The 26,186-nt window shown below is 41.7% G+C and overlaps 1 protein-coding gene across 1 annotated transcript in view; it reads right to left on the reverse strand.

The window, feature by feature from the left end:
- Positions 1-3,695: 3,695 nt before the first annotated feature.
- Positions 3,696-26,186, reverse strand: part of NXPH2 (neurexophilin 2) — a 40,561-nt gene continuing 18,070 nt past the window's right edge. The window contains exon 2 of the mRNA XM_052793760.1: positions 3,696-6,472. Coding sequence (XP_052649720.1) covers positions 5,729-6,472 — 744 coding nt within the window. The 3' untranslated portion in view covers positions 3,696-5,728. The remainder of the gene's footprint in view (positions 6,473-26,186) is intronic.

The raw sequence follows: 26,186 nt of genomic DNA on the forward strand, positions 1-26,186 counted from the left end.
ATGAAGAAAATACGTTAAAAAGTCCCTGAACTAGTGGATTTTTGTATCCTCTTTTCTGACTTGAGGACGAAACCAGAGAGCAGTGCAAGAAATACTGTCTGTTTGACCCAGTTGGCTGTTTCATTACTGTTGAATAGGAAGGTGCTGATACTTCTTTTGGAGTCTTGTTTTAGAGTCCTAACACTGTTTATGTAGGTAGAATTTTTTTTCTTCCCTGACTAAACTGTTTTCCCATGAATGTAATTGCTTTTTAATTGGGCTGCAGCTGGTACTGGATTTGTGCGGAGTTGGAGACTGAATTACATCTTTTGGAAAAGCTTTTTTTTTTTTTCTAATTCCCCCCCCCCCCCCCCCCCTTCAAATTTTAGTCTAGATGACTGGGGTCCTTGCTTGAGAGTACCAACAACTGGAGGCTTTCTTCTGACTGAAAACCCACAGGTATTTTGGGCTGGAGAGCTGTATGCCAGGGTCGGTCGCAGCAGTCTCGGCAGGCAGATGCTGCCGTGCCGTGCTGCCGGCAGCATCCAGCACGCTCCGTTCGTTTTCCATCACTTCTGATTGCAGACCCGAACAGGTTTTGCAGACCCGTGCTCAACAACCTTCCAAGAGGTGTGGTTTGACTGCAGTGGGATGTTTCATGACGATTCAAGTCGTCTTCTGTAAAACCAGTCCCTTGGATCTCTCTTTTGAGGAGCCGGTGTGTTCCTTGCACGTGCAGCAAGCTGGGCTACATAGGCAATAAGGAGCTGTCTAGTGAGATGTGGTTTAACTTCTGTTCACTAACTCTAGAGACCTGAATCCACCAGGGATGTGATCTAAATATGTATGATTTGGGTTTTGTAAACCTGCGAGTGAATTAATGTAATTCCTAGGGTTTTGTCAGAGATGAATACAGTACAGGCAATATCCTCTAAGTACAGTTTGGTGCTAGTTGCCAATATGTGAGAAATGTCACTTTATTTGCTAGTTTTAAAACAAAGGAGGAAGCTGCTTCTGGCAGATGCGTGTAAGAGGTGTTCACAGGAGACAGACGAGAATGGCAAAGTCTAGTTTTTTCAGATGAGATACCCTACAGCTAAAAATCTACTTGATTGATGTGTATTTCATTGAGCTACTTAGTATATGTGACTTGTTATTGTCATTTCAACTGTGCATATTTGAATAGGGATGGTGGTAATGACGAATTATTATTATACTATAAATAAAACATTATCCAGATTATGCTGCTCAACAGAGCATAAAACAAATAGTGAAATCTAATGTCCTTGAATTACAATTAAAAGGAAAAAGCAGCACAGGATGCTGATTTGCACCGAACACCTTTGCCTAGTTGCTGTGAGAGTTTTTTCCAGTTGCATCAGGATTACTCAGGGGTTTGCTCTTTCAGCACTGCCTAGTAAATTCCCCCTAAAAAGAAAAAGTAGCAACCCCAGGGAGCTGACGGCAAACAATGCTCAGCTTTTTGCTTTTTTCTGTCTTGCTCGCTGCTGTAGTACAGCACGGCCGCTGGAAGTAAGAGCTTGGGAATAGGCACGCAGGCGGCGAGGCGGGCAGAGAGCCCCGGGTCCCAGTGCAATATCGCCGGTGCTGCGATGATTGAGAGGGCAAGGAGCTCGCGGCAGGATCCGACCACCAGCTACCATTACAAGGAGGTGAAAGGGCTGAGGATCCAAAGGATGAAACTCTCGAGGGGAAAAAGAAAAACCAAACTAAGTTACTTCCCTGTTCAAGTTGAAATGATTAAAAACGAAAATACTGAATGTGCATGGTTCCCGTGGCGCTGTATGGTGGGCTGTCTAAAGAAAAAAAGCTGATGCTTATGTGTGTATCATGAATTAGCTTTTTATTGGGATTTTTTTATATGTACGTCCACAGAATGGAGACAACAATAGGAAGTGTATTTAATAAGGAGTTTAAATACGTATTTGCATTGATATAAATGCATACAAAAGTATACTGTTGAGGTTTGGACTAAAGTATGTATATTAAAAACTTCTAGATTAAGTTGCTGTGGTCATAAGTCATTATTGCCCACTTGGGACACTTTAAAAAAATGGTATTTAATCTTCCAAATTTTTATTTTAAAAATCTTTGAATAAGAGTCATGAGAGGAATGATCATTGAGATTTGAAACTTGTCTAAAATAGTCACCTGTTATATAGGAAAATGTTTTTTGAAATATGGCCCGTTCGGTGTGAAATTAAATCAAATTTAGTTCTGTTTACATGGGCAGTGTGAAATTTGACCTAATGAAGTCTGTCACTTCGGTTCATTGGATTGTATTTTGCTTACCTTGCTAGGTGTAAATAGTTTCTTCTTAATATGATTTTGACTGCAGTAAGATTGTAAGTGCTTTTTTTGCAGTGACATTCTCAAAATTGATCTGAAAAAAAAAAAAAAACCTGTAATGCTGTTTAAGCTGATTTTTAAAGTATTGTGATTGGAAAAAGTGTGGTGGCGAGTTCTCTGGCCTGATGGGTTTTGGTACCGAGGCTGCCTCCCTCTCCTCCTGCTCCAGCTGCCAGGCTGCCTTCTTGTGCCCGGGCTTGATGGGAGGAGAGTGGTGCAAGCTTCTCCCATCACCCCAGCATCAAAACATCAGAAAACTGGTCGAAGGCTGCTGCTGAGGGTTCGCTTCTCCTTGGGGAAAACACTTGGGCTATGTTAAAGCAACCGCCAAGTCTCCAAAGGCAGCCTCTCCTGGGTGCGCAGGTCCTCCGTGCCCTTGCCTTTGTCTTTTAGCAAACTTTGGCTTTTGCCGAACTGGTTTGTGTCTGCTAGGCGCGGAGGGAGTCGGGCGGGTTGGGTGGTGGTGGCTCCTCTATCGTTAGGAGGTTTGGGGGCAGGAAAGCTCCTTGGTGGGACTTGGAGGTGAGAGAGGACAGCTCTTCCCATTGCTCTGCTGGAGGATGGGCTGCAGGTGGGTCCCGGGGTGGCAGGACCCTCTCCCCCTGCTGTCATGGGCTCCGTTTCTCCGCCGCTCCCTGTGCCCAGTGCTGCTCCGATGGCGTGGCACCAGCCCGAGCCTCGCTTGAAGAGCCTGGGAGTTGTTTTAAGCAAAAGCCGCTGGTTGGATGCATGTCTCCTCAGTGTTCAAGAAGCTCAGGTGTTAAACCTGTTAAAATACCTGTCCCTTTATTCACAATAGCCTTTCCGTGTGACTCCCCAGGTGGCCCAGGCGCTCCGGGTGTTTCCAGAGCGATGTTTCTTTGCTCAAGGCCCTGGTTTGTCTTCCTGAGGTCTGGAAACCTCAACACGGCACGTGGCCGTGCCGCAGGGAGATGTCTGCGCGGGGGGAGAGTCCAGCTCCCGTTTCAATGAGAAACTCCGAGCGAGGGCTGCAGCGGCAGCGGGCTGCTGCCTCTCCCAGCGCCTTCCTGCTTGGGAGGAGCCGACGTCTGTTTTCTAATTTAGAGTAACCCCTTTACTTTTAATGTACCTTGCACAATTATGTAACGGTTCGAGATTGTCTCCGTCAAAACATGCACTTCATTTCTCGAATATTATGAAATGCTATTGAACCTGTTCTGCCTAGGCTTGTAGCAGAGTTCACTGTAGAGCATACTTCAATATCTCCTAGAAAAACAAATTCCAGCTGGGGAAAAATGCTCGGCGATGTGTTGCAGTGCCTTAGTTTTGTATATATAAAGACACAAAGCAACATTTTGAAAAAAATCAAATATGCCGCAAGCAAGTGCCAGATTTAGCAAACTCTCTTTATTTACATACAAATACATGTACACATATATTCTGTATATGTACACATATTTAAGTGTATATACATACATGATTTCCACATACTCTACAATAAATAGCACGTAGGATTTTCTTTTAATTGCCTACAGTGCTGAGTAAAAATACATGGCAATAAAATCATGGCTTACAGCTAAGTTACAAAAGCACCAACCACTGAACTCATAGCAATAAATCCAAGCTTATGTACAGCCAGGACGAGGACACGCTATACAGAATACAAAGTAGACCATCTTGTAGGAATCGACAGTAATAGACAAACTAAAAACCATCATTTAGACCGGGAGAGACTCTGTATGAAATAAGATGAAGGAAAACATTTAGATTATTGATCAAACTAAATAACACACTTAAATTTGTCATTGAAAGAGAAAAACAAATTAGCCAGTTACTTGTAGTATATTTTTAAGAGTAATTCTTTTGTATGAGGCTTTACCAAGGAAATCTGAATTAATCTCATGAGTGAGGCTGTCTGACCTGTCAGTCGTTTGTCTGAGTGCATACCACTTGAACAGAGTATTTTAATAGTACTTTATTTAAGCTGGATGTAACTTCTTGGACCCTGCATGTAAGTTTGATTAGAGGCAATAAAAAGCACTTCCTCAGCAAGCTTCTTCCACGGGACCTGTGACATTGAACTGTTACAAAGACCTATGATAGCAAAGTGGCAGCAACAGTAAAATCAATACCCGACGAAAGTGCAGGGGATTGATGCTTGAAGCTGCATCGCTGGAGCTGACCGCTATTGGCTGCGGTGGGAGCAACATCTGTCCTGTTGAAGCAAATCCACAGCTGGACCCTCCGTTCTTATACTTAACAGCAGTGGAGTGATGCTGTACTGTACTAGGGGAAAGTCTGGCTGAATATTTTTATATTGATAGCAATTGTTTGGAATCTGCTTTATGAGGTGAAGATGCATGGATTTTTGTTGTCCTCTTTGTTTGTCATTACTCGTATTTTGACTTGAAGTATGCAACGCGATACTCAGGAAGACAACTGGGTGGCATTAAGCAGAAAGTTTGTGTTATTCGTGTATTGTCCTTATGCTGTGATGTATTTTCCTTGCTGCAATACAGTGCTAAGAGGGCTAGATAGCAAGATAATGGCTTCCTTTACGTGGAAGCCAGCCCCCGTCACCATTTTCAGACTTAAACAGAGATTATCTTTTTCTGAGGTATGTATATCCTCTATCACCGTAAAACTAGAACTGGTGTATATGTAAACATCTGAGAAGAATAAAAACCAATGGTGACCACGGAAAGAAGAGGTGTATGCTAAACCTGCACACCTGGTGTGTCTAATAAACTAAAGCTCATCGATGTCTAATTACATCATTGCATATCCATGGGTAAGAAGTTTGAAGGAAGAAGTACTCACTCTTCAATGAATACGTACCACTCCTACAACTCATAAAAATGCAGATCCTTTTTTTTTTTTTTTTTGTCCTAGAAATAGCACTTTCTCTTAGTATTTGGATTTGATTCCTTGAGCTGTATGTGTGTAACATTCTTTATGAAATTAGTGGCAGAGCTGTTTATTTGGATTTAGTATATAAGCAGCTGGGAGTCTGCTTCATCATTTTTTCTTTATTTTGTCATCTAAAGTTCCCAGTGAGAAATAGGATCCTGCTAAGTGCTGTCCAATTCAAGTAAAAGACAACCTCTCTGCCATCGAGTCTAGTTTAAAAAAACCAATTTTCAAGATTGATGTTCATTACAGACATCATTTTGTTTGATTTTTGTTGTGTATCTGCCTGGTAGTTCCCTTATTAATGATGAGAGAGCTAAAATATGATGGTCTCAAATGAAAATGATTGTTATATAAGTAGTTTGATTATTTACGATACAGCACAAACACAGCTACGGTTTTTAAAGACTTTTTAACCTGATAGGAAAACATATTCTTCTCCAAAAGGTTAATGGAAATGCTTATTTTTGTGACTGATGCTGTATCTCTATGGTTACCCATGATTGTATCAGCCAGAGGACAAGTACGGAGTCTCACTATGGTAATTATAATCAGGACAGACCTTTTGCACCAGTTTGTAATCTACGCTGTAAAAAGCAATGTAAATGCAGATAACTTTAAATGGTTTGGAACACAACCAGGAGACATGGCTTTGAGTCTGCTCTTGATAGCAGATCTTTGAAGGGTCGAAATTGCACAAGGCAGTTTTTTTAGCGCGGTCTGTTTTTTCATACTCAATGCGGCAGTTGAAGGACTTGGATTCCTTGGTCTCCAGTGTTGACTGTGGAGATGATTCAAACTCAACCACCTTGGAAGGTGGCACCAGGCTTACGGAAACATTTCCCAGACCTGTGGAGTTATGTCGGAAATAAACACTGAAGGTCCCATTGCCGTGATCGACGATTTTCCCTGTGATCAGGAGGTTGAGCTTAACAGTTTTGATGTTAGAGTGGAAGTCGCCCCATCCAAACATTTTCTTGAATTTCCCGGTTTTTACTATAGGTCTGCGTTTAGTTCGTGCGAGAGATTCCTGAACCTCCGTGATGTTGGACAACCAATCCCAAAAGTTTTCTATGCTGTCTGAGTAGGACACCTGGCCGTGTTTCAGTACTGGAGATGGCTTAACAAACAGGCGTAAAGGATTGATGATCCTGGAGTGGACCACGTTGTCAACCAGTGTCTCTGCAGCATCCTTGTCTTCCCAGTCCAGCACGTCTGTGGCTTGTACGACTTGATTAGCATCACAAAATACCTGTTTCAAAACAGAAAGAAAGAGTTGTATAAAGTGTGAAAATAAAACTGTCAAGATACAAAAGGAGGCATTAATATTTATTTTTACACCAATAAGGTCTGAACCAGTCCAGTCACGTGCACTACTCTAATGGAATAATTGCTGCTGCCCTATGAAAGCTCAAGGATTTTACTCCAAATAGCTTACAGAAAATGCAAAAAGCTCAACGGGAGCCGTCCACTGGGAGAAAAGGATAAATTGCTGGACAGGTCCAGGGCTGTGATGTGCAAGAGCATGCAGACACCCTGTGCTCACAGATTTGTTAGATAAAAATATACCTAAGGGTGCTGGAAAACCTGAACAGCAAAGTGGCACCTCAGCTAAAAGATGGAGTGAAATAGAATAGCAGAATTTTCCATTCCCCTTTGTTTTTCTCCCCACTTAACCCCCCAACTGGTTTAGGCTTAAAATCCTTACTCAGCTGCTTCTGGTGGTGTAATTGTATACTAAAATGTTTTATTGTGCATTTGTCTTTTCTGGTGTTGCCTTTTCCATTTTTTCCAAACTTAGCATGCCCATTTGTGCTCTTAGTTTGAGACAGATCGTGAAAATCATGTTATTTTGGGGTGTGTTGGTTTCAGGTGCTAAACTGCCTGTATTTAGCGATGCCTAGCCTTCAAGAAGCGCTGAGCAATCCCAGCCATAGAGCACACCTCATCATTTTTCAGAAACGTGACTAGGCCACGCAAAGTCTAATGTGAAATTGTCTGCAATCGAAAAGCTAATAACTACTTCTGGTAGCAACAGAATGGCGTTCGATTTCAGTCAAACACGCAGGTCTCAGTAAATAGCAGATTGCCAATTTAGTGTAGGGACACATCGCCCAGGTACGTTCTTCCTGTACGCGCGGAGAGAGAAGTCCTGTTGAAAATGCAGCACCTGAGCATATGCTCAAGAGGTCAGAAGCAGGATCTGTGTTTCAACAAGCTAGAAATGATCATCTAACTTTTTCTTTTTAGGTCCTTTAAACCTTGAATGTAAGTTTTGGAGAATGCGTTTTCGGGATTTGTTCTCTTCAGGACTGTCTTCGGCCATCATCCTAATGTATAAAGAAAAACTTTTGCAGTTGTAATTATGCTTACAAAATGTGTGAACAGAAAGAAAAGGCGCTTAAAATGGAAAAAAGAACGAACAGTGTTGTACCGTCCTCATCCCCAAAATGCTGCCGCCGCCGCCTCCTGGCAAAATGCCGCTCTCGCTTCAGCACCCATCTTGCAATGCCAGGATCGGGGTGGTGGGCTCCCAGCATTGCAACCGTGCAGGATGGGGTTTTCCCTATCCAGTAGGCAACCACAGCGAGATTGCGGGGTGGAAGTTTGCCTAAAGCAGTCAAAACACTGAGCGCTGATGCTGAATTCACGGGGTGGGATTTTGTGCTGCCTGTCTCACTAGGGAAACTGCAATGCTGGGCTTGTTTTTCCCTCTGCTACTGATCCCAAAGGGGTCTTCTACGCCTTTAGTTCCTAGCAGTATTCAGTTTCTATAATATTCAATTGTTGTTTCTATAATCTTCAATTTTTCATTTCATCATCTGGCAAAGATCAGAAACTCCAAAGCCCTTAATCTTCACTGGGGCCTGCTCTCTAGCAATAGGCTCTAAATGAGAGCCCAAACCCACTTACCACATGTTCTTCCTGATCATCCCTAATGCAGTAATTAAGACTGAATGTTGAAAGGCGGGCATCACGGCAAGGTTTGCAACTTGAATGTTGAAAGGTGCCTATTGCTAAATAAATCTATGGCTGGATCCAAATGTAGTGGTCAGGTGTGTCTCTGCAGAAATATGTTATTTTCTTCTTCAGATTAGAAAAGGGGGGGGGAGACAACAATGATCACTCTCAGCCGGAGACCTTGTATGTCAACTTTCTGCCTCTACGCTACATTTTTTATGGCTGAGCTATGAACCCAGGAAAATAGGAGATTCTAATGGAAACAGTGACAGATGCTTATCTGTACCAGCACAAATAGCACTGTCATAACGATGCTTGGGGAAGCATCGTTTCCACTGTGATGGAAAGCTCCTGGTGAAGCAATGTCATGTTTATGCATGGTTCCTCAGCCATTTTTAAGCCTGCTCGCAAGCTCAAAATCAGCCGGGTGATGCTGAGAACAGCTGGCCATCACCACTGCCAGGGAAATAACTCCCCTGCTGCGGAGAAGTGACTCGGTTCAGATGAAACAAGAACTGATGCCCACGTTCACCCATCCTTCACCCCAAAACTAACCTGAGGCCTTTAGAAGCACAAAAAAAGAGGCCTTTCTGCTGCATTTCCAGATTCCAGCGGGGACCAGGGGCCTGGCAGTGCTGAAATACCAGAAACTTTTCTGTTTTTGCACAGCTAAATGATCTGCTACTTAAAATGCTAATGACCACTCAAAACCGCAGGCACCTAGAGTTGGTATTGCTTTTAGCAACTGAGCCGGAGGGAACTGTGGTTGGAAATTTTAAGGAGAAATACCTAGAAACGAAGCCGCTTGGTTCACAGGAGGTTCTAACTTTGCTTGTGTCCGCACCCAGCTCTGACTGTCCTCCGGCAAGGGCACTGGAACACACGCAATTGTCCTTCTGGGCTACTTTTCTTTTGCAATGTTTATTGAAATCCGTGCAATGGCTCTTTGGCTTTTCTCCCCTCTCCTTTTATGACAAGATCTAGAGGGCATTGAGTCATGTGTTACTGGTAATACTCAATGTATGTCTCTTCAGGGGGCTCTCACTTCAAATGAGATAGCAGAGCATTGCTTTCTGAACTGCTTTTTTCAGAAGGCTCTGATATAAAAAGAAGAAATATGTAGGTATATGGTTCAGGATGGCTGAAGGGTGAGAAACATTAATGCACGCTAAAGCTGGGTGGGTTTGTCACATTGATAAGGTATTAGGGCACAATTATTTCAAAACCACGATGGTGGAATTGCAGAGTTGCATCATGCTAAACTACTACTCTTTTAATTATCTACATGTTACATGGAATGAGGTGTACTCATAAGATAATGAAACATGTCCCCAGAGCTACAGTGACGTGGACTATTTCACAATGAAAGCTTTCTTAATATGGGAACACGAAATCGTTAATATGTTGAATTATAAGGATGTAATATTCCTGTTTAAGGCCTAGATAGCAATCACTAGCCACTGTTGAAAGTTGTACCTTACACTTAACCCGAGTAATTTTTTCCTCCTCCTCTTTGAAATAGTTTGCGGACTGTAGGATTCTACAGTCTCGTGCAGCCTTAATTCTTGACCCTGCTTCATCCTACTGCTGTCTTGTTTCGCTGATTTCGTTATAGGAATGAGATTCAGAGGCTGACAGTTGTCAGCTCAGTCGGTTGCAGGGAAGGGGACTTTGCAGGCTCTGGGTAGTACATTTGTTGTGTTTTGCAAACGTTCAGTAAAAACGTTCAGGCATCTAACAAAGAACCAACTGGTTCTGCCCAGCGCAGGAGCAGGAATGAGGGTGCATTGTTCAGAAACGTGAATAATATTTGTGCTTTTTTAATGTAAAGCCTTTTTTGTGCGTGTGTAGATTTTTTTTCTATTTTGCATAAAGCTTTCCGCAATATAAGAGAACCAACCTCTTAACACTTCGTTTTCACCTATACAGCGCAAAGGCCCTTCGCTTGATGACAGCTTTTTGCTATTAGCAAAGATGGGCCGATGCTCTTTGTTCAGCTGTTTATTCACGTTGGTTAGCAATTTCCGGGAAATAAAAAAAATCTGTATTAAAAGAATGCAGCACATGCTGGAAAAAATGACTTCCTCAGCATCTTCCCATTTCACTATAATGCTTCTCTCTTATAGTGGAAAATATTGCTAGTAGGGTATTTGAAAAATACGCTTAGGGAAGTTAGTGTATACATTTAAATAGATGGCTATTGCTGTAGTTCTCCTCTGCTGCACCTGCATTTTCCCATTCCCTTCAAACCATCAGTTTCCAAACAGAAGATATCACCTAATCTTTTTCCATATTACAGAGGCTGTAAAATGTCACCCAGTTACCCTAAAATTTCCATCAGACTGTAGATATTTTCCAGTAAGAAACATAATCTTGGACCCATCGAGATGTACAGAATCCACAACATGCCTTGCTGTTTTCTTTTGCTACATTAACCACAAGAACAGCTCAAACCAAGGATGATGTGGTCTATATTTATGGAGTTTTAAACTTCAAACCATTGCTTCTTCCTGTGCGCTTCTCTGAAAGACGGTGGTGATTGCTCTTCAAAACCTTTCTCTTCCATGAGTGATCCTGACCATGGTAGAGCAGCACAGGGTTAAATAATGTTCCCCGTGAACTATTTTTGAGAAATGAGCCTGCATCTATGAGATACTGGTATTGGTAAATGCTGTATTTTCTCTAATTGCCCAAATAAATTTGGGTTCATCTGGAACTTGCTCCCACACCTTCCCCTGTGGGCAAGGCACTAAATAAAAGCAGGTGTACCCGTGCAAGAGTTAATTGTTTTGATGCTTTGGGAATTTTATCCAGGTTATTCATCAATCACCAGCAATCATTTCTATAGCTTCACCCCTGCCAGGAATCATTTAAAAACTCTCGGCAATTAGCTGAAATAAATAGGTCTGTTGGGATAAACAGCTCTGAAGCACCATTCGGCCGCTCACTGGTGCTGCTGTGAGCTTTTTATCCCACCGATGGAGAGGAAGGGGTGGTAGCAGGGAGGTGGTACTCAGTAACCTGCCCCCAGTTTCGCCAGTGAAAAACTCATACTGGGGGAGGCTTCCAGTGGTCTCCTCTCTCTCTGCTACTTCCATCGCTGAGGCTGTATCTCATATTCGTGTCACTGCCATAGCAGCACAGGATACTTCTTCGGCTTCCTCGTGCTAATTTCAGTACCTTACAAGCCGTGTGCTGCAAGGATAGTGCAGCATCATTGAGCGGCTGCACAAAAACCTCATTTTGAAGGGGGTGGGGGGGAAGAGAAATAGCTCTGCTTTGTCTGTTTGAAAATTCAATGATTTCAACACATTTATCAAATTTTAAATAATTTATGTCTTGACAGGCCTTATCAATTTTGCAAAGCACACACATTAACCAGATACAATGATCTCATATTAGCTTTTTCAGCATCTTACACCAGAGCCCAGAAAGATTAATAAAAACTCAGCCTGTCATCAATTAAATGGAAAAACATAAAATTGTGTTCCATTATAGCCTTTTTTTCCCCCCCCCCCCAAGAAAATGATGACGGGTTCTAATAATTCATCACAACAAGCTGAGCTTGAACTTTACTGATTATTAAATACATTTTTCCCAAAGGCAGAGGCCGTGATGGGTTTTATGGCAGCAGATGTGATTGCTGTCAGGAATGCTTCAAGGAATTCAGGAATTAAGCAACATCTTCTTTCAGCAGGACTGTATAAAAAAGCCATGTTTGTTCCACCTAGTCACAGCCTTATTCTTCAGGATATTATAAGCCCATGTGCTTTCATAATTGTAAGGTGGATTAACTTTCATTTACCACTGCAGCTTTTGTTAGGAATGAAAGCTGTGAATTAACAACTTGGGCTACCATATAGGAAAATCCTTAAGGATGCCTCAATCTTCAGCTGGCCAAACGCATGCTCAGATTTTTGCTCGGAAATTTTTGATGCCTTCTCCCAAAAATTCTTCTGGGAAGCTTTTGGATTTCCCTTGAGAACAAAAAATTGTGCAGGTCAGTCTGCCCCAAGAAACAAGGAGTTGCTTTGCACTGAATCAAAAATCTTTCATTTTCAGACAGGTCCTGAAATCCACACTGATTCCTCCTCCTCCTGACTTTGCAATCAGCTGCAGCTCCCAGCCAACTAGCCCCCATGCCAACGTGAATTAGACAACAGTAGCTACAGCAGGTGAAAATTGAGTGTACACTCTGCTTTGTAGGCAGCATGTAACATCATGCCACGGTTTGAAGTTTGTGTTTTTTTCTCAGAAGGTGTGTTTTAAATTAGATAAGTGTAGAGGAGTTGATATAAGCTACTTACTAGAAATTGATTTTGTAAGTTAAAAAAGTGTATGTGAATACCTGAGGGCCTGACAGCAGGGTATGTCGCTCTCATACTGGGAAAATAACAAGAGAGCTCCAAAGAAACACAACTAACTTCTGTATTTTATTTTGGCTGTGAAGAAAGTACAAAAATGAGCTTGTAATATTTGAGATGAAGGGGCTGCTAAAACACGGCCACGTATTTGGCTGCTTGCTTTACTTCCTGAGCTGCATTCTTCTGCTGTGGTTTTTGTGCAGTTGATGAGGGACCCCGAGGTGCTCAGGGCAACTCTCCTCCGAGCACTGAGCTGGTGGGAAGGAACAGAGTGAGCAGGGATTTACTTTTGTCAAACTTCAAAAAACAAGAGAAATGACAAATCTCAACTGGAGGTCGAGAGCGGGGTCTTTGTGTCCTATGTGGCTCTGAAAGCAGCGCTTGCAGTTTGCAGCCTGGAAGAAAGGAGAGGTGCGAACAGCGCACCGGCAAAAGTGGGACCTGAATATTACTGAATGTCCTGCCAGTTAGCTTGATTAGTTGAGCAACCCCGCTTCTGTTACGCATTTGTCAAAAGCTGGGAGTTAATTATTTCTCCACGTAAGTGAAGAGACTCCACAGAAATTGCCGTCACCATTTACCCATGCTAATGGGGGTGGTAGGATGTGAATATTCAGAAGAGAGGCCGTACCTCGTAACTGAGGATGCCCTTGCTCTCCAGGCACCCGAAACGCTTGCCTACGCTTGTACAACCTCTCCCTTGCTAAACTGTAAATAAATACCAGCTAGTTGTTGTGACTGGCTTTCTCTCTCCTGTGGGTGATGACAGACTCTTTGAAATACTTTGGTGCAAAGATAAAATTAAGTCGGAAATTCAGAGTTCACCTGCTTGATTTCTATCTCATTTTAAAACGGATCATAAAGAGGGATTATGGGGTTCAGCATGCTGCTTTCAGCAAAGATATCCTTTGGGGGGTGAAACTGCAGAGCAGAGAGTGGATTGTCAGAAGCACTCTTCTCTAGCTGGACGGTGGCAGAGTACCCAGACTTCTCAAAATCCCCCAGTCACATTAGGGAGGTTGCAATGTGGGAAGTTTTAAAGGCTCATACAGCTGTTGCTACTTTCTTTCACTCAGGAAATGTGGACAGAAATCCCCTGTTCAATAGCTAATATAATTGGATTGCTTTAACAATTTTGTCCTGTCTCCTGTAGTTAAAACTAAAATGACAAGCTGCTTCAGCAGAAAAAAAAGCCTTCGTGATCGAACCTTGCAGCCCATTAAATTTTCTGCTTGTAAATGAATGCTACAAAGAAATTCCTCCCCCCTGCAGAGGGATGCTGTACTAGCATCCCCGCCGACAGAAGGGAAGCAATGGTTGCTGTACCGCATCCTGCTGTCAGTGACTGGTGATGGGGCTTTCGCCAAAGCCATCGCTCTCCAGCATCGCTGGGAAAGCGTCCGAGCGGCGCGATAGGAAAGTGACAGAAACACAAGGAGGAATGGCACACTAAAACTATATACCAATATATTAATTGTGAATATTAATACTTTCTGACATACCGTTGTCTGAAAGTCAACTAATACAGCTAAACGCAAGGACACACCTAAATACCTGAAAGGGATGTGATAATAAGGGTAAGCCTGAAGCTTTCTCTCACTTTTTAGCCTTTTGCCTTTCAGGAGTTTCAGACTGTCACAGAAGGCAAGTCAGAAAACATAAATTGGAAACATGAAAGCCAGTGTGCGACTCAGCACTATTTTTCCATCCTGTAATATGGATGGTTCTTCTTCTGCTCTCACGGCAGGCGTGCGGGAAGCTAATGAAGTGTGGTTCACGGCGCACCGCTGAAAGGTGCTTTGCCATTTTTTCCTCAAAAGATCTGAGAGAGAAAGATCTCTATCTACGTCTGTATACACCTAAAGGCTAGGGAAGGTAACAGGTAGAAATCTTTAGTTTAATGAGAATATGAGGTGATAACATCCAAATAACACACAGACAAAAATACGAATCTAAAAGGAAGGGGTATGTTGGGAGAAGTTCCAATTCAGGATATGACTTCATTGCGTATTTTTAAACAAAACAGATCATTCAAACTCAGTATCATATTTTACAAAAGAAAAAAAATCACTTTGAAATTCTCCAATTTGTGTGAAAAAGCAAAATAGTACTTTACTAAAACAGCACTTCAGTAAAGAAACAAAATTGGGAGGAAGAAGAAGCAGAAGAAAAAAAGAGTGAAAATTAAAAATAAAGCCTGAAAAGATTTCCTTTTTCAAAAATGTATTTGTGGAAAGCATGTGCTGTCTTTCCCACAACCCTGATGAGTAGTTTTAGGTTATCTGAAGTGTTCCCTCCAGCCTCAATCGGATAAGTTGCTTAGAGCATAGATAGCTTTTGAATTATATCCATTCATTGAATTGATCTACCTTTTTGCTGAGAGAACAGAAAATTTGTTCTAAGAAATGCTTCTTGCCAAAAAATGTGCACCAATTCTACTCTTGAAGACTTTACCTACTTGGTTTTTTCCCTTCAATCTAAAATAGAGATCTTTGAGATAAAAAATAGGTATCTTATTTGCATGTTTGTAGAGGACGACTCTTATAATTTTGTCTCATATTACTAAGTAGTTTTTCTCTTTACTATATATGAAGCGTCCAGCTCTTCTTGAAGGGTGGAGAAGTAACATAAATGTAAACCATTCTGTGAATGATCTGAAAAAAAGTCTTGTACAAAAATATCTAATTCAGTTATGGTAAATATAGAAAACTTAGAAAAAAATATATAAAAATATATATTAAATGTTCAAGAAGAATTTTTGGTTCATAACAGGACAGATAAGGAAATGCTGTCATGGAGTGGGTCAGTGATCCACCTGACTGGCTACACAGTGTCTTGAGCTGTGCTAGGGATCGACTGTCCTTCAGAAAATAAAATAAAAAGGTCATTGAGTCTATGACATACTAATGGAATAATCTAGCTAGGTGGGACTTCTGAAGGACTTCTGAAGATAGATGGCTGAAAGCTGAAACTCTGACTTCAAAAATCAATGTGCTTTTATTTCAAGAATAGTTTCTAACCCTGGTAACTGGAAGGGAGAAGAAACGTGAGCTGAGCGTCTGGGTTCCTGTTGGGTGATGGCCTGTGTCTTCTGGCCGTCCGAGTGCATGTCGAGGCTGCGGTGTGGGGGACATTTCTTTTGGCTGGGGTCTTCAAGCGGGTACCTCCAGCTCTTTGTTGCTGCGCCCTACACAACCCTCTCCCTAGACTTGGCATGACCGTGGTGCCTGATGGAAACCAGATCAAGGTACTTGTCCACCTTGAAAAAGGAAACACAATTCATGCTCTGACAACATATAAAAAGGAACTGATTTTCAGGTACTTTTTGAGTCACTTTGTACATTTCCTTGAAATTCAGGCTGCGCTCTTGCAATCTATTTTGCACCGAGCTTCACTGGTGCTATGGACACGTGCATTGTCTTATGAGACTGAAACTTGTGCTTTTAGGATGAAGATCTGGCCTTTAGTTATTTTTAGAAGCCATTCCTATTCACCTGGAAAGCTTGTGAGATGTCTCAGACGTTTTCAATCTCCACCGAAGTCACCATGCCACTTGCAGACGCTGCTCATAGAATCATTTAGGTTGGAAAAGACCTTTAAGATCATCGAGTCCAACCATAAACCTAACACCGCCAAAGTCCCACTGAACCATGTCCCTAAGAACAGCAGCAGCTTGCAGGACCAAAACCTGAACAAGCCTCCTCTTACCGCAAATTGAAACGGGAACGCTCCACTCCTTTGCCAAGATAGCACCTGCTGACCACCCGTCTGTTGAACTTTACAGTTAATAATTTTCCCTCCTGCTTATTTCTTTAATGCCTGGGAGATTTCGCTTTACATTTGCTGAGATCAGTTCATTAAAATACTAATTTCAAACTGTAATTATCTGTTGGTGAGCATTGCCGGTTGTACCAGCGGTAGCACTGATAGGCTCTCAGCTACAGGAGAGTTCACAGATGCTCGGGTCCCTGGAAGCTCCTAGCAGGAGTCACTGTGGCACTCAGCTAGAGGCAGGCTTGCAAGGATTTTTGGGGGGAAATGTTTTAAGAATCATGGTTAACCATTAAGACTATTTTATGTGGTAGGGAAAAATGCATTAACAGAAAACTGCTGTATCTGTTAGAAAGGAACCTGATTTTACTGAAGTTGTCATCGAGGTTTTGTATGCCCTGTAAATTTTAAATTAAAAATCAATTATGGAACAGCCCTTAATCTCCTCGTCGCAGTTGATTCATATTTGGATGCGAACTCCGAGACCCTGAGTGACCTCCCTCCGCGCTAAGTACTACACAGCAAAGGCTGATTTTTCTATCTTCCTACTCATGTGCCATTATTCAATTTTTTACTGCATTATGAAGAAGAGTTTTAATAATCGAGCCAGATTAAATGAATAAAAGGATGCTTCTGACAACTTAGAAACAGAGAGAAGCTGTGCATTTCTAGCGGATTTCAAGCTCTGTATTATTACAATGCGTACGAGATGATTAACAAAGAAAAATATTACAGTTATCTACTCCCTTTGAGAGTCTAACTAATGAACCTCTAACAGCTGCTGTTGAAAAATCAGTAACACTATCACTATCAATTTCAAGACAAAGCACAGCTGACAGATGTTTGAAGTGATAAATCAGGCTGCACAAGGATTAAAATAACAAGCCCCAAATGGCCTTTAAAAGACAAAGGTGCTGCAGCAAACTATTTTCAGCCACTTTGGATACTGTCAAAAGTTAGATCACTGATACAATTATCTTGCAAAACAGTAATGACCAAAGTAATATGTTATGAAAAATCTAACAATGGCGATACTTGAGCCAAGTTTTTGAAAAGAACAGGTTTTATAATCATTTGTGCTTTTAACGGTAGAACTGAGAATGCCGTGCTGCCCTGAATATTACTTCTGGGAATGAGTTATGAAAAGCATGCACTGGGCTGAAGCATAAAATGTAACTGAATTGCATTCTTGTACATTTTAATTAATCCTATTTTAAAGCAAGAAGTTACATTTTAATAGGCAATGAACACCATTATTTAAATAAGGCATAAGATTTTTGTGTTGCTTCACTGCAGGCTGCATTTCCTAACAACCTGTCACTGACGTGATAGAGATAAAGAGCCCATTCCTGGAAGATACCGTGTGCTTGCAAACTCTGCTGCCTTTAATGGGAGACAACTGTAGGGGAGAGCGAGCTGAAACAAATTCCAAGTTTCTGAACTTTATCTCAGCTTTCACTGTTAAGTGCATCTTGTCAGAGGGTGCATAACTCTCTGTTGGGTTAGGGAGGAAACGCTCGGTTTCAAGAATAAAAAAAAAAAACGCAGATATTTTCCTGGCACCGCTCCTGGCTCAGACAGGGTCCCGCGGGAGGGATGGCAGGACGGGCTGCGTGGCCGCAGTGCCGTGCGGTGCCGAGCTGGCCGGAGGTGCGGAGGTGGTACCTGCGCAGGGCTGCCAGGTCCTTGGCTGAGCACGACTCACGTCGCTTTCACACCGCGGTTTAACCACGGAGCTGGGCGTGCAAAGCTCCCGGGTGAAAAGAGCTGCCACAAGTGCTTTCTGCGCGGACATCCTGGGAAAGCTGTGGTCATCCCAAGTCCCTGGGCAATAGCCCTCTGCTAAAGAACCTGTTAAATGGGGTTATTCGGCGACTTTTGGCGATTCCTCCTGAATCCTGCTGCTATTTGAAGAACGTGTGTGGATGTATCCAAGAGTCCATCAGCTGGGCAGAGATGGGGGCAATGACTGGTACTCTCAAGTTCAAAGCTTTCTTCCAGAAAACACATTTTGTTGTTTACTTCAAGCATGATGTTCCTTCCTGGAAATCCTACTTCCCACGCACGCTTTTGTTAACACACCGGGGTGGTGGGGAGGGACAGTCGGACCCAAGCTGCTGCAAACTGTGGGAGCTGCTCGGTACATTCTTGGTGTGTCCCAAAGAAAAGTATTTCTGCTTAAAAGCTTTGTGATAGAAACACGTGGGAATTACAAAAGTATGTTGGATTGCTACCGATACAGAGGAAAAAGGTGATCCACGGCTCAAAAAGAAATGCTGCGTGTTGTGGGTTAGGCTGCCCGGGGTACAAAAGCCGGGGCTGAGGCTCCTTTCGGCAGCGCGGCAGGGAGATGTGAGGGTCACCCGTTGGGGAGAAGCTCCTCCACTTACGTCTTTTCAATGAAATGGAGGCCCTTTGGGAAAAGCCTGGCTAGCCCAGCCTTCCCAGGACTGCGCCGAACACCCGTCCCTTGCTACCGAGCAGCCCCTTCTCGCTGCCTTTCCCCGCCTGCTCTGGCAGAGACGACACTGTCGCACCGATTCGGGATGAAGGCAGGGCTGAGGTTTGCCTTCCTCCCCACCATCCTCCCCACCATCCTCCCCACCACGCGGCCAGGTGTGGAAGCTGGAGTCGGGCTGGGAGCTGCCTGTCTTCACGCCTGCCGAGGGAGCTGTGGCATGCTGGCTCACCGCTTCTCTCCTCCCCGCAGTATGCGTGGAAGACCACGGCAGTTTTCTAAATTAAATTAAAATCTTTTTCCTTTTCAAACCACTTAGCATGAGGTAGCACATTGGGGCACTTTGAGATATTTTATTGCTGCCTACACACATGCATGCATGCTGCTTTCTTAAATGAATTACTCTCTTAAAGAAGAGAAAATCATTGACTGAAGCTGCCTTATTATTAAGTTTTAAGGTGAAACAATATTAGCCTTTGCCTAGCAGCAGCCAGCCACGCCTGCAGCCATTGTGCACTGCATAATGGTATAGTAACAGGGACTTGCTACCGTAAGGTCCTATTGAAACACAGTTTTAATCCCTTTTAATTTATTCAGCCATCTTTTATGTCCCCAAGAAGAAGAAAAACAGAATTCCTTTCAGCCTGAATTCGTTTGCGCTCTGAAGATTTGGGGAACAGTTTGAGATTAGCTGGTCAAATCTTTTCTAAATTAAAAGCTTTCTAAAATAGAAACATTTTCCTTAGCACTTTTTTAGCTATTTATCAATATAAAAACTGGGCTTTTTTGATTAATTTTTAAAACAAACAGACAAACAAAGTACAATTAGTCCCATTCAAGACCAGTGCTAGGTACAAGAAATGTTAACTCCAAAATGAAACGATAGGTTTGAGACACTTAAAAAATGACAAGGTCCAGATTTGAAATCCAGTCACCATGTAAGTTTTAACAGGGCTTAATTAGAAGTTGCTTAGTCATCTGTCCTGATATAATAAATCCATTACTTGGGTTTAAAAAAGGGAGAAGAGATGAGTTTGGTATCTAGTTCGACTGGAAGAATGTCACAACATGTACCTGGCTTGTTCCCTTTCAGTAATTTACCGAGATATTTAATATCTAAGAAAGATCTTTGTACATGCACTGTAAGAACAGAAAGAGGATCTGAAGAAAGAAAGGCTTACATCAGATGAAATGTTACGTTCTAGCACAATAGGAGTTAATACAAATTGCTGTCATTTGTATATAAAAATATACTTTCAAACCTATTTGCTCCACATATGCTGTATATGTATCAAACAAAAAAGGAATACATTCAACACATCTTTACATCTTTCAATCTTTCTTTTACCGTGAATTACTGTGCACATAACCCCAAGTATTAATTTGGTCTCATCCCATGATGCATTTGATGTATTTCTATTGGCATATAAAGAATAACATTTTCAGGTTGTATAAAAGAACTGTGCTAGCAGGGTGCTTGCAGTTGGTGAAACAAGCACTAATGGCAGATAAATCACCCGTGGGAGGACCGGGGGTGGGGGAAATGGGACTCTAGCACATTGCTTTTAAGGCACACGTCTAAAACATATATCCTAGAAAATGTACCATCCTAGAAACAAGACAGCAGGAAGCATTCTCTTCAGGTGCATACTGAAGGTGTTTTAGAGGAAAGGCTGTATAAAAGCATAACCTTAAAAAGTCTTCCCTGTGTTAGCATGAATAATGCAAATTGGAATGCAAATATCCGTAGATACGTGTGCTGTAATAGCCAACTGGAACCCAAACCTTTGACTGCAAAACCTCGAAAGGCCTGAATATGAGGTCAGTTTAGATAAGCATTCAATGAGAAATCTCAGCTCTGTTGACTTGTCTTCACTCACAGCATACATTTTTTTCCCCCAAAGTTTAGATAATGCCTACATTATCCACATTCCTCTGCTAACAACCCCTTTGACTCTATTTCCTGCTCCTGGACTTGACCATGCATGGTAACAAAACCAAAGTGTTCCTTTTGCACCTCGGTGTTCAAATTTCTTTGGGGATTTTTCTTTTTCAGTTGATCATAGTCTTGAGCTCTCTGGCAGATAATGAAATTGTTTCCAAAACAACAGAGTTTGCTAATTTAAGATTTACTCTGAAAATAGCCACTCTGCAGTAATCAGTTCTCACTACTTTTTAAAAAGCGAAACAAGCCAGTTCAGTAGAATCCATAATTGCAGTTAAGACTTACAGGTCACTGCTTAATTCACACGCTGTCTGAAAGGGTTTAATACGAAATAAGGTCTTTTTCATTAAATAGCCAAATTCTAAGTAAGTCTGTATAAGAAACCTAACCGCAATTTATGAATGGGTTTGGGACTGAATGTTAACAAGTGGCATGAGTAATCTCAAAACTCAAACAAATTGGGGTTAGGAAGAACAACTTTTTAAAGCAAGAGATATGAGATGTGAGCTGATAAGCAGAAAGTACAAGGACTGATGATGTCTAAGTGAAGTCAAGCTTAAAAAGCCACACATTCCTTCTTGTTTCTAATGCGTGTTTTCACACAGATTGTGAAGATCAAAGAAGGAAACAAATCTACATGTAACTGCTGCCTAGACCAAAGCTGATAATAAGCATATGACAGGCAAGCAACTCTGTTGTACATGTTTTAAACTACCTCCTGTGGATACAAAAAGGTGGTTCTGCAGGGACAAAAAGGAATCCCTTGTATTAAAATTGAATGTGCTGCTTGATCAATTACAAAGATTTTCTAAAGTCTATAAATACGTATGTGCATGACTGAATCAGTAATAAAAATGTGATTTTATAAATCTGAGTCTCCATGATCAGGCCAATAAACTGTGTTACATCAAATAACTCCAACTTCTGATATCTATGAAAGTGCCAGTGGCTTGTGATGAACCATTTCAGGAAGGGCTTGTTTGTCTGTCCTACCTGCCCACAATGCTGCAGGGGTAAGGATGAAGGAAGCACAGCCCCATGCCAGTTCCCTGCGCGCCTGGATCACCCACCAGTACAAACTTAACCTGGACCAGGCATGACCATCAAATTAGGCAAAGTATATGCATGCTAGTGTGCTACAGATTTTAGTTCAGAAATTTGTAAATAAATCTGGTTTCCCTGTTCATCTTGGCTGGGGTTGAAGCAGGGAACCTTCTAGCTCCTGTTCGAGGTGTAGCAGCTCCTTCCATCCACAAGTCATGCACAAAGGAGAGCAGGATGGCTGGACTAGCAGTGAGAAACAAGGATTGTCATCACCTACATTCAGAGAACAAGAAGCTTGAATACATTACTTCACTGAACAGAGAGTTGGTATTTCCAAATCATGCTCCAGAAAAGAAAATCTTGGCAGATCTCCTTCCAGTCAGCAAAGGGCAACACCTCATTAGTGTAGATAAGATGTATGTGGCTTGTGTTTGACTTTGCTTAGGGCTCAGTTGAATTTCAGCCAAAATTCTGATAGCTGAATATGGATCAAAATGTCTAAACAATTTTGATGTGCACTTCATCGCTGCTCAATACTCAGGAGGAGATGTTTTCTCCAGGGTGCCAACAGCATGCTTCACTTTGCTGCTTTTTTTCCCCTTGTCTTCATAGTTACTACACAGGATAAACATAGCACAGATTGGAGGGGGGAGAAAAAGTCACTATGCTGGTGGTTTGCTCCTCTTTCTGGTTTGGGATGCTACTTCCCTGGCCTCATAGCCAGACCATGAAGCTCCCACCACTGTTCATCTCTTCTCAAGGTACAAGAGCTGCTCCTGCTCAGGTCTGGATTCAGGAACGGGAGGTTGGCCACACGCTGACAGCTTCCCTGCTCGTTGTATTCCTCCCCAGCGCCATCCCGCCTGGTGCTGTATGTTGGGAGCAGGTCACTAATACCACTTTGCGTTAAAGACAGCCAGTCTCCTCTTCTGTGTCCTGGCTTGTCATGGAAACCCTCTCCTTCCCCACTATTGGTGAATAGGCATTCAGGCATGCACACACAAAACCGAGAGAAAGCATTTAATTTAGAAGAATGTAAGTACTAAAAGGTCAGATCAAGTCTGATGTTCTGCATTTAGAGACATACTTGATTTCCTGTACGTGAAGTCCAAAGCTAAATGTACTACACCTGGGTCATTTTTTGGAACAAAAGTCTTGCATTTTGCATGACTGTATGAGGAAAACATTCCCTACCAGAAGTCAGACCCATGCAGCCATCCACAAGTCTCAGTAAGAAGTAACTGGAAAGCATGTTGGCTGCAGATTTAACTTCTGTCTGATAGCTACAGGCTAGACTCATGCAAATAACTGATATGTGTGATCAGGACAAAAGCGAATTAAAACACCAGGTAGTCCTGAGAGAATATACTTGTTGCAGGGCTAGAATGGCTAACCACTGCCTTTGGTTTTAATTATTTATATTAAGTGATAAATGAACAAACAAGATACATGTGTTTTTTATTGCTCCACCCATGGCTTCAACTGAGCATCTCTTATTTTTTGCTGTGGCTAATATTACAATTAAACCTTGATATGCAGTCTGGGAATTTATAAAAAAAGCCTCAGCTGTGCTGCACAAAATATTTCTTACAGAACCATTCCTTTTCTAATTTCCTTCATGCTTATATTATTTACAGAGCAAACAGAGGGAATCAAATCACACAACCTACAAAAAGAGTGAAAAATAGGGCCTTACTTGCTCCCAGTAGTGAAGAAATGTAGCGTTAAGACTTGAAACTCATTTCCAATTTTCTGTGTTTGTAACACGGTCTCTAAACAGTGCATTATCTCACATACCAGATGTGCAGCAGTATCTAGGTACAACAGGGTGTGATAAGTATGGAATTTCAGCCCTATTTCTTCTTTTATGTTTTAAGTCAAATCCTTACTCTGATTTTAATTTAGGTTTCTGTCTTGTTTTCTATGTGCTTTGGGGGGTGGGAAAGAAATGTGGAGTTTGGTGTTCAGTTATAGAAATGGAAAAAGAAATCATCTAGGCCTCAGATTATCTTAAGTATCACAAGAGAAATCAACATCCAAACCTCTAATTTTATTTAAATTGGTGTGAAACTAGAGTATAGAAACAACTTATGCTGATGTGATTAACTCCACTTAAGTGGAATTTGCCCCCAAGACAGCAGTCTCTTGGCTGACACAACAAGCTGCATTTGGAACTGAAATAAAGTGGAGAGATCTTGAAAGTTATTTGAACCACTATCAAATGCTATTCTGAAAATACTATTTAGATATTACATGACTTGAACACATTTCAATAAATAACTCCATTACTTTTGTGTTAGTAAGACGTTCACTAATAATAATAATAATAAAAAGTATTACTCTTCTGTCTCAGCTGAGAGGTGGTAACCTCATAAAGCAGTGAAATGGTGTGCAAGAGCATGTTTTTCACATATAAATAGTCATCCTGGAAATAGAGGAAAAAAAGATTTGCACCAGGATGAATATAAAACTTGGATACGGCATGCTAATTTTCTGGTATGTTAATAGTATTTGGGAGTTGGAAAGTGAGAGTTTCAGCTCAAGGGAAAAGAGAGACCACAGTGGGGGAAAACAAGCTTTATTCTTCAATACACATTTTTGTTTTTCTGTTTCTCCAGGAAGGTTCCTTTGCCTGCAAGGAGTCATCGAGTGCTCTTTGGATTCAAAGGAAACCTCTTGCTGGTTTCCATGGACTTTGACTGGGACCCAATGCCTGAACATCAGCTTGGTGCTGATGGTCCTGTAGGTGCAAAGATGGTTTCTGTGGAAGTTAAAAAGGTTCACTTCCTTCCAGGATGAAATGGCTGCACACCTTTAAAGAAGCTAAGCAAGATGCACAGTGCTTCCAGTCATCCACAAATGAATGAGCTAATTAAATTATTTTTTTTGCTCTGGTGTACTGCATAGTCCAATTAAGTTGCTAAGCCAATCATCTTGAAATAAATCAACCATATTGTTACATAATTCTTTTTAATAAACAGAGATATCATTATATGAACTAGGTTCTAAGGGTGCCAGATGCTCCTAAACAGGGAGTCTAATTTATTTCATTGATTTTAAGAAGCAACCCATTCATGTGTGATAGCTTTTATCATCCAAAATGCTAACTCTTATCTGAGTTTAAAGTAGATTTCTGTCTTTCTCATACATAAATGAGAACACAGAAGAGCTAAATATGGACCTCTTTAATTCCCCATAACACAATCACATAAAACTGTTGTCCCAAAACACTGAATAAACATCCTCTTTAACACAATTAATAGGATTGCAATAGAAAAGAGGCCAAAAACCCCCTCTCAAAATTATTGCACCTAATATGAAGAAAAAACATACAACCTTTGAAAACAAAGGTTTTGCTGAAGAAAGAGCACATACTGGAAGGTTAGCACTCTGTAATGGGAAAAGGGGGATGGACTGGTGGGTTCATTGCCAGCCTGCGGTGCTGCCCGGTAATTGTGCTCAGCCCTAGAGGAGAGCAGAGCATGCTGGCAGCTGGCGGGGACTGCAGTGGGCTTAAAGCCTCAGACAGACTGGGAAACCTAGTTCCCTCTGTACAAAAAAAAAGATTACATGCTTTAGTTTTGATTAACGTTTCGAGGATACTATTAAAGGAGATGGGAAGTAGAGATGTTCCCTTCAAATACTGTCGATGACGTAGGCTCCTCCAGAGGAGAGCATAATGCACGCATCTAACCCAGTAATCAAGCAAGACTGTTTTTATCTTTCTGCCCTTGGTTTATGCTTTTTTCTGCCATAGAGAAGATTATACAAAACAAAAAATGTTTTGGTTGTTTTTTGATACCTTCATTGGAGGGTTGAATGAGTCATACAGAAGTCAAGGTATGCAAAGTAGTTTTAGTCGACAGTCCTCTTCTAACCTGCCAGCAAGTGCTTCTTGGAGAAATTGCTACTGAACATTATTAATCCGCACTCCTCAAAGATGCAGGCCATCAGAACATCGTTGAGAAGAAAGAAATGGTGATTACTGAATACTTCTGGTGCACCTGTGCCTACCACTCCGATTTGTTCCTGTTTATTTGCAACCTTAACAAAACAGCTTTTGCTTTGTATTTTTACTTGGACAGTGATGATTGAAAGCTATTTCTCTGGATAAAAGTTGAAGGAAAAACCCCTGTGGTTTCCATTTGGACATTAGAGGGTTGATGTGTTTTGCTGTCACGTTCTATTTTTAAATGCATGACACTGCACAGGTGTTCAGACTCCAAATCCTTAGCTAAATCTGTCATCTCTCCACAGCTTGTCACTACATCAGCTAGCAAACTGAGGGAAGAATGAAGTTCCCGTATGGTAGAAAACTGCCAAGTGCTTGACAATGGTTAACGATAATTTCTTTCCATAGCTGAAAAATATCACTTCACTTGATAAATTTTCAGGTGTTATAATTGCTTTGAGGTTCATTTGC

Source organism: Harpia harpyja, chromosome 7 (assembly GCF_026419915.1).
Source record: "Harpia harpyja isolate bHarHar1 chromosome 7, bHarHar1 primary haplotype, whole genome shotgun sequence".
Lineage (NCBI taxonomy): Eukaryota > Metazoa > Chordata > Aves > Accipitriformes > Accipitridae > Harpia > Harpia harpyja.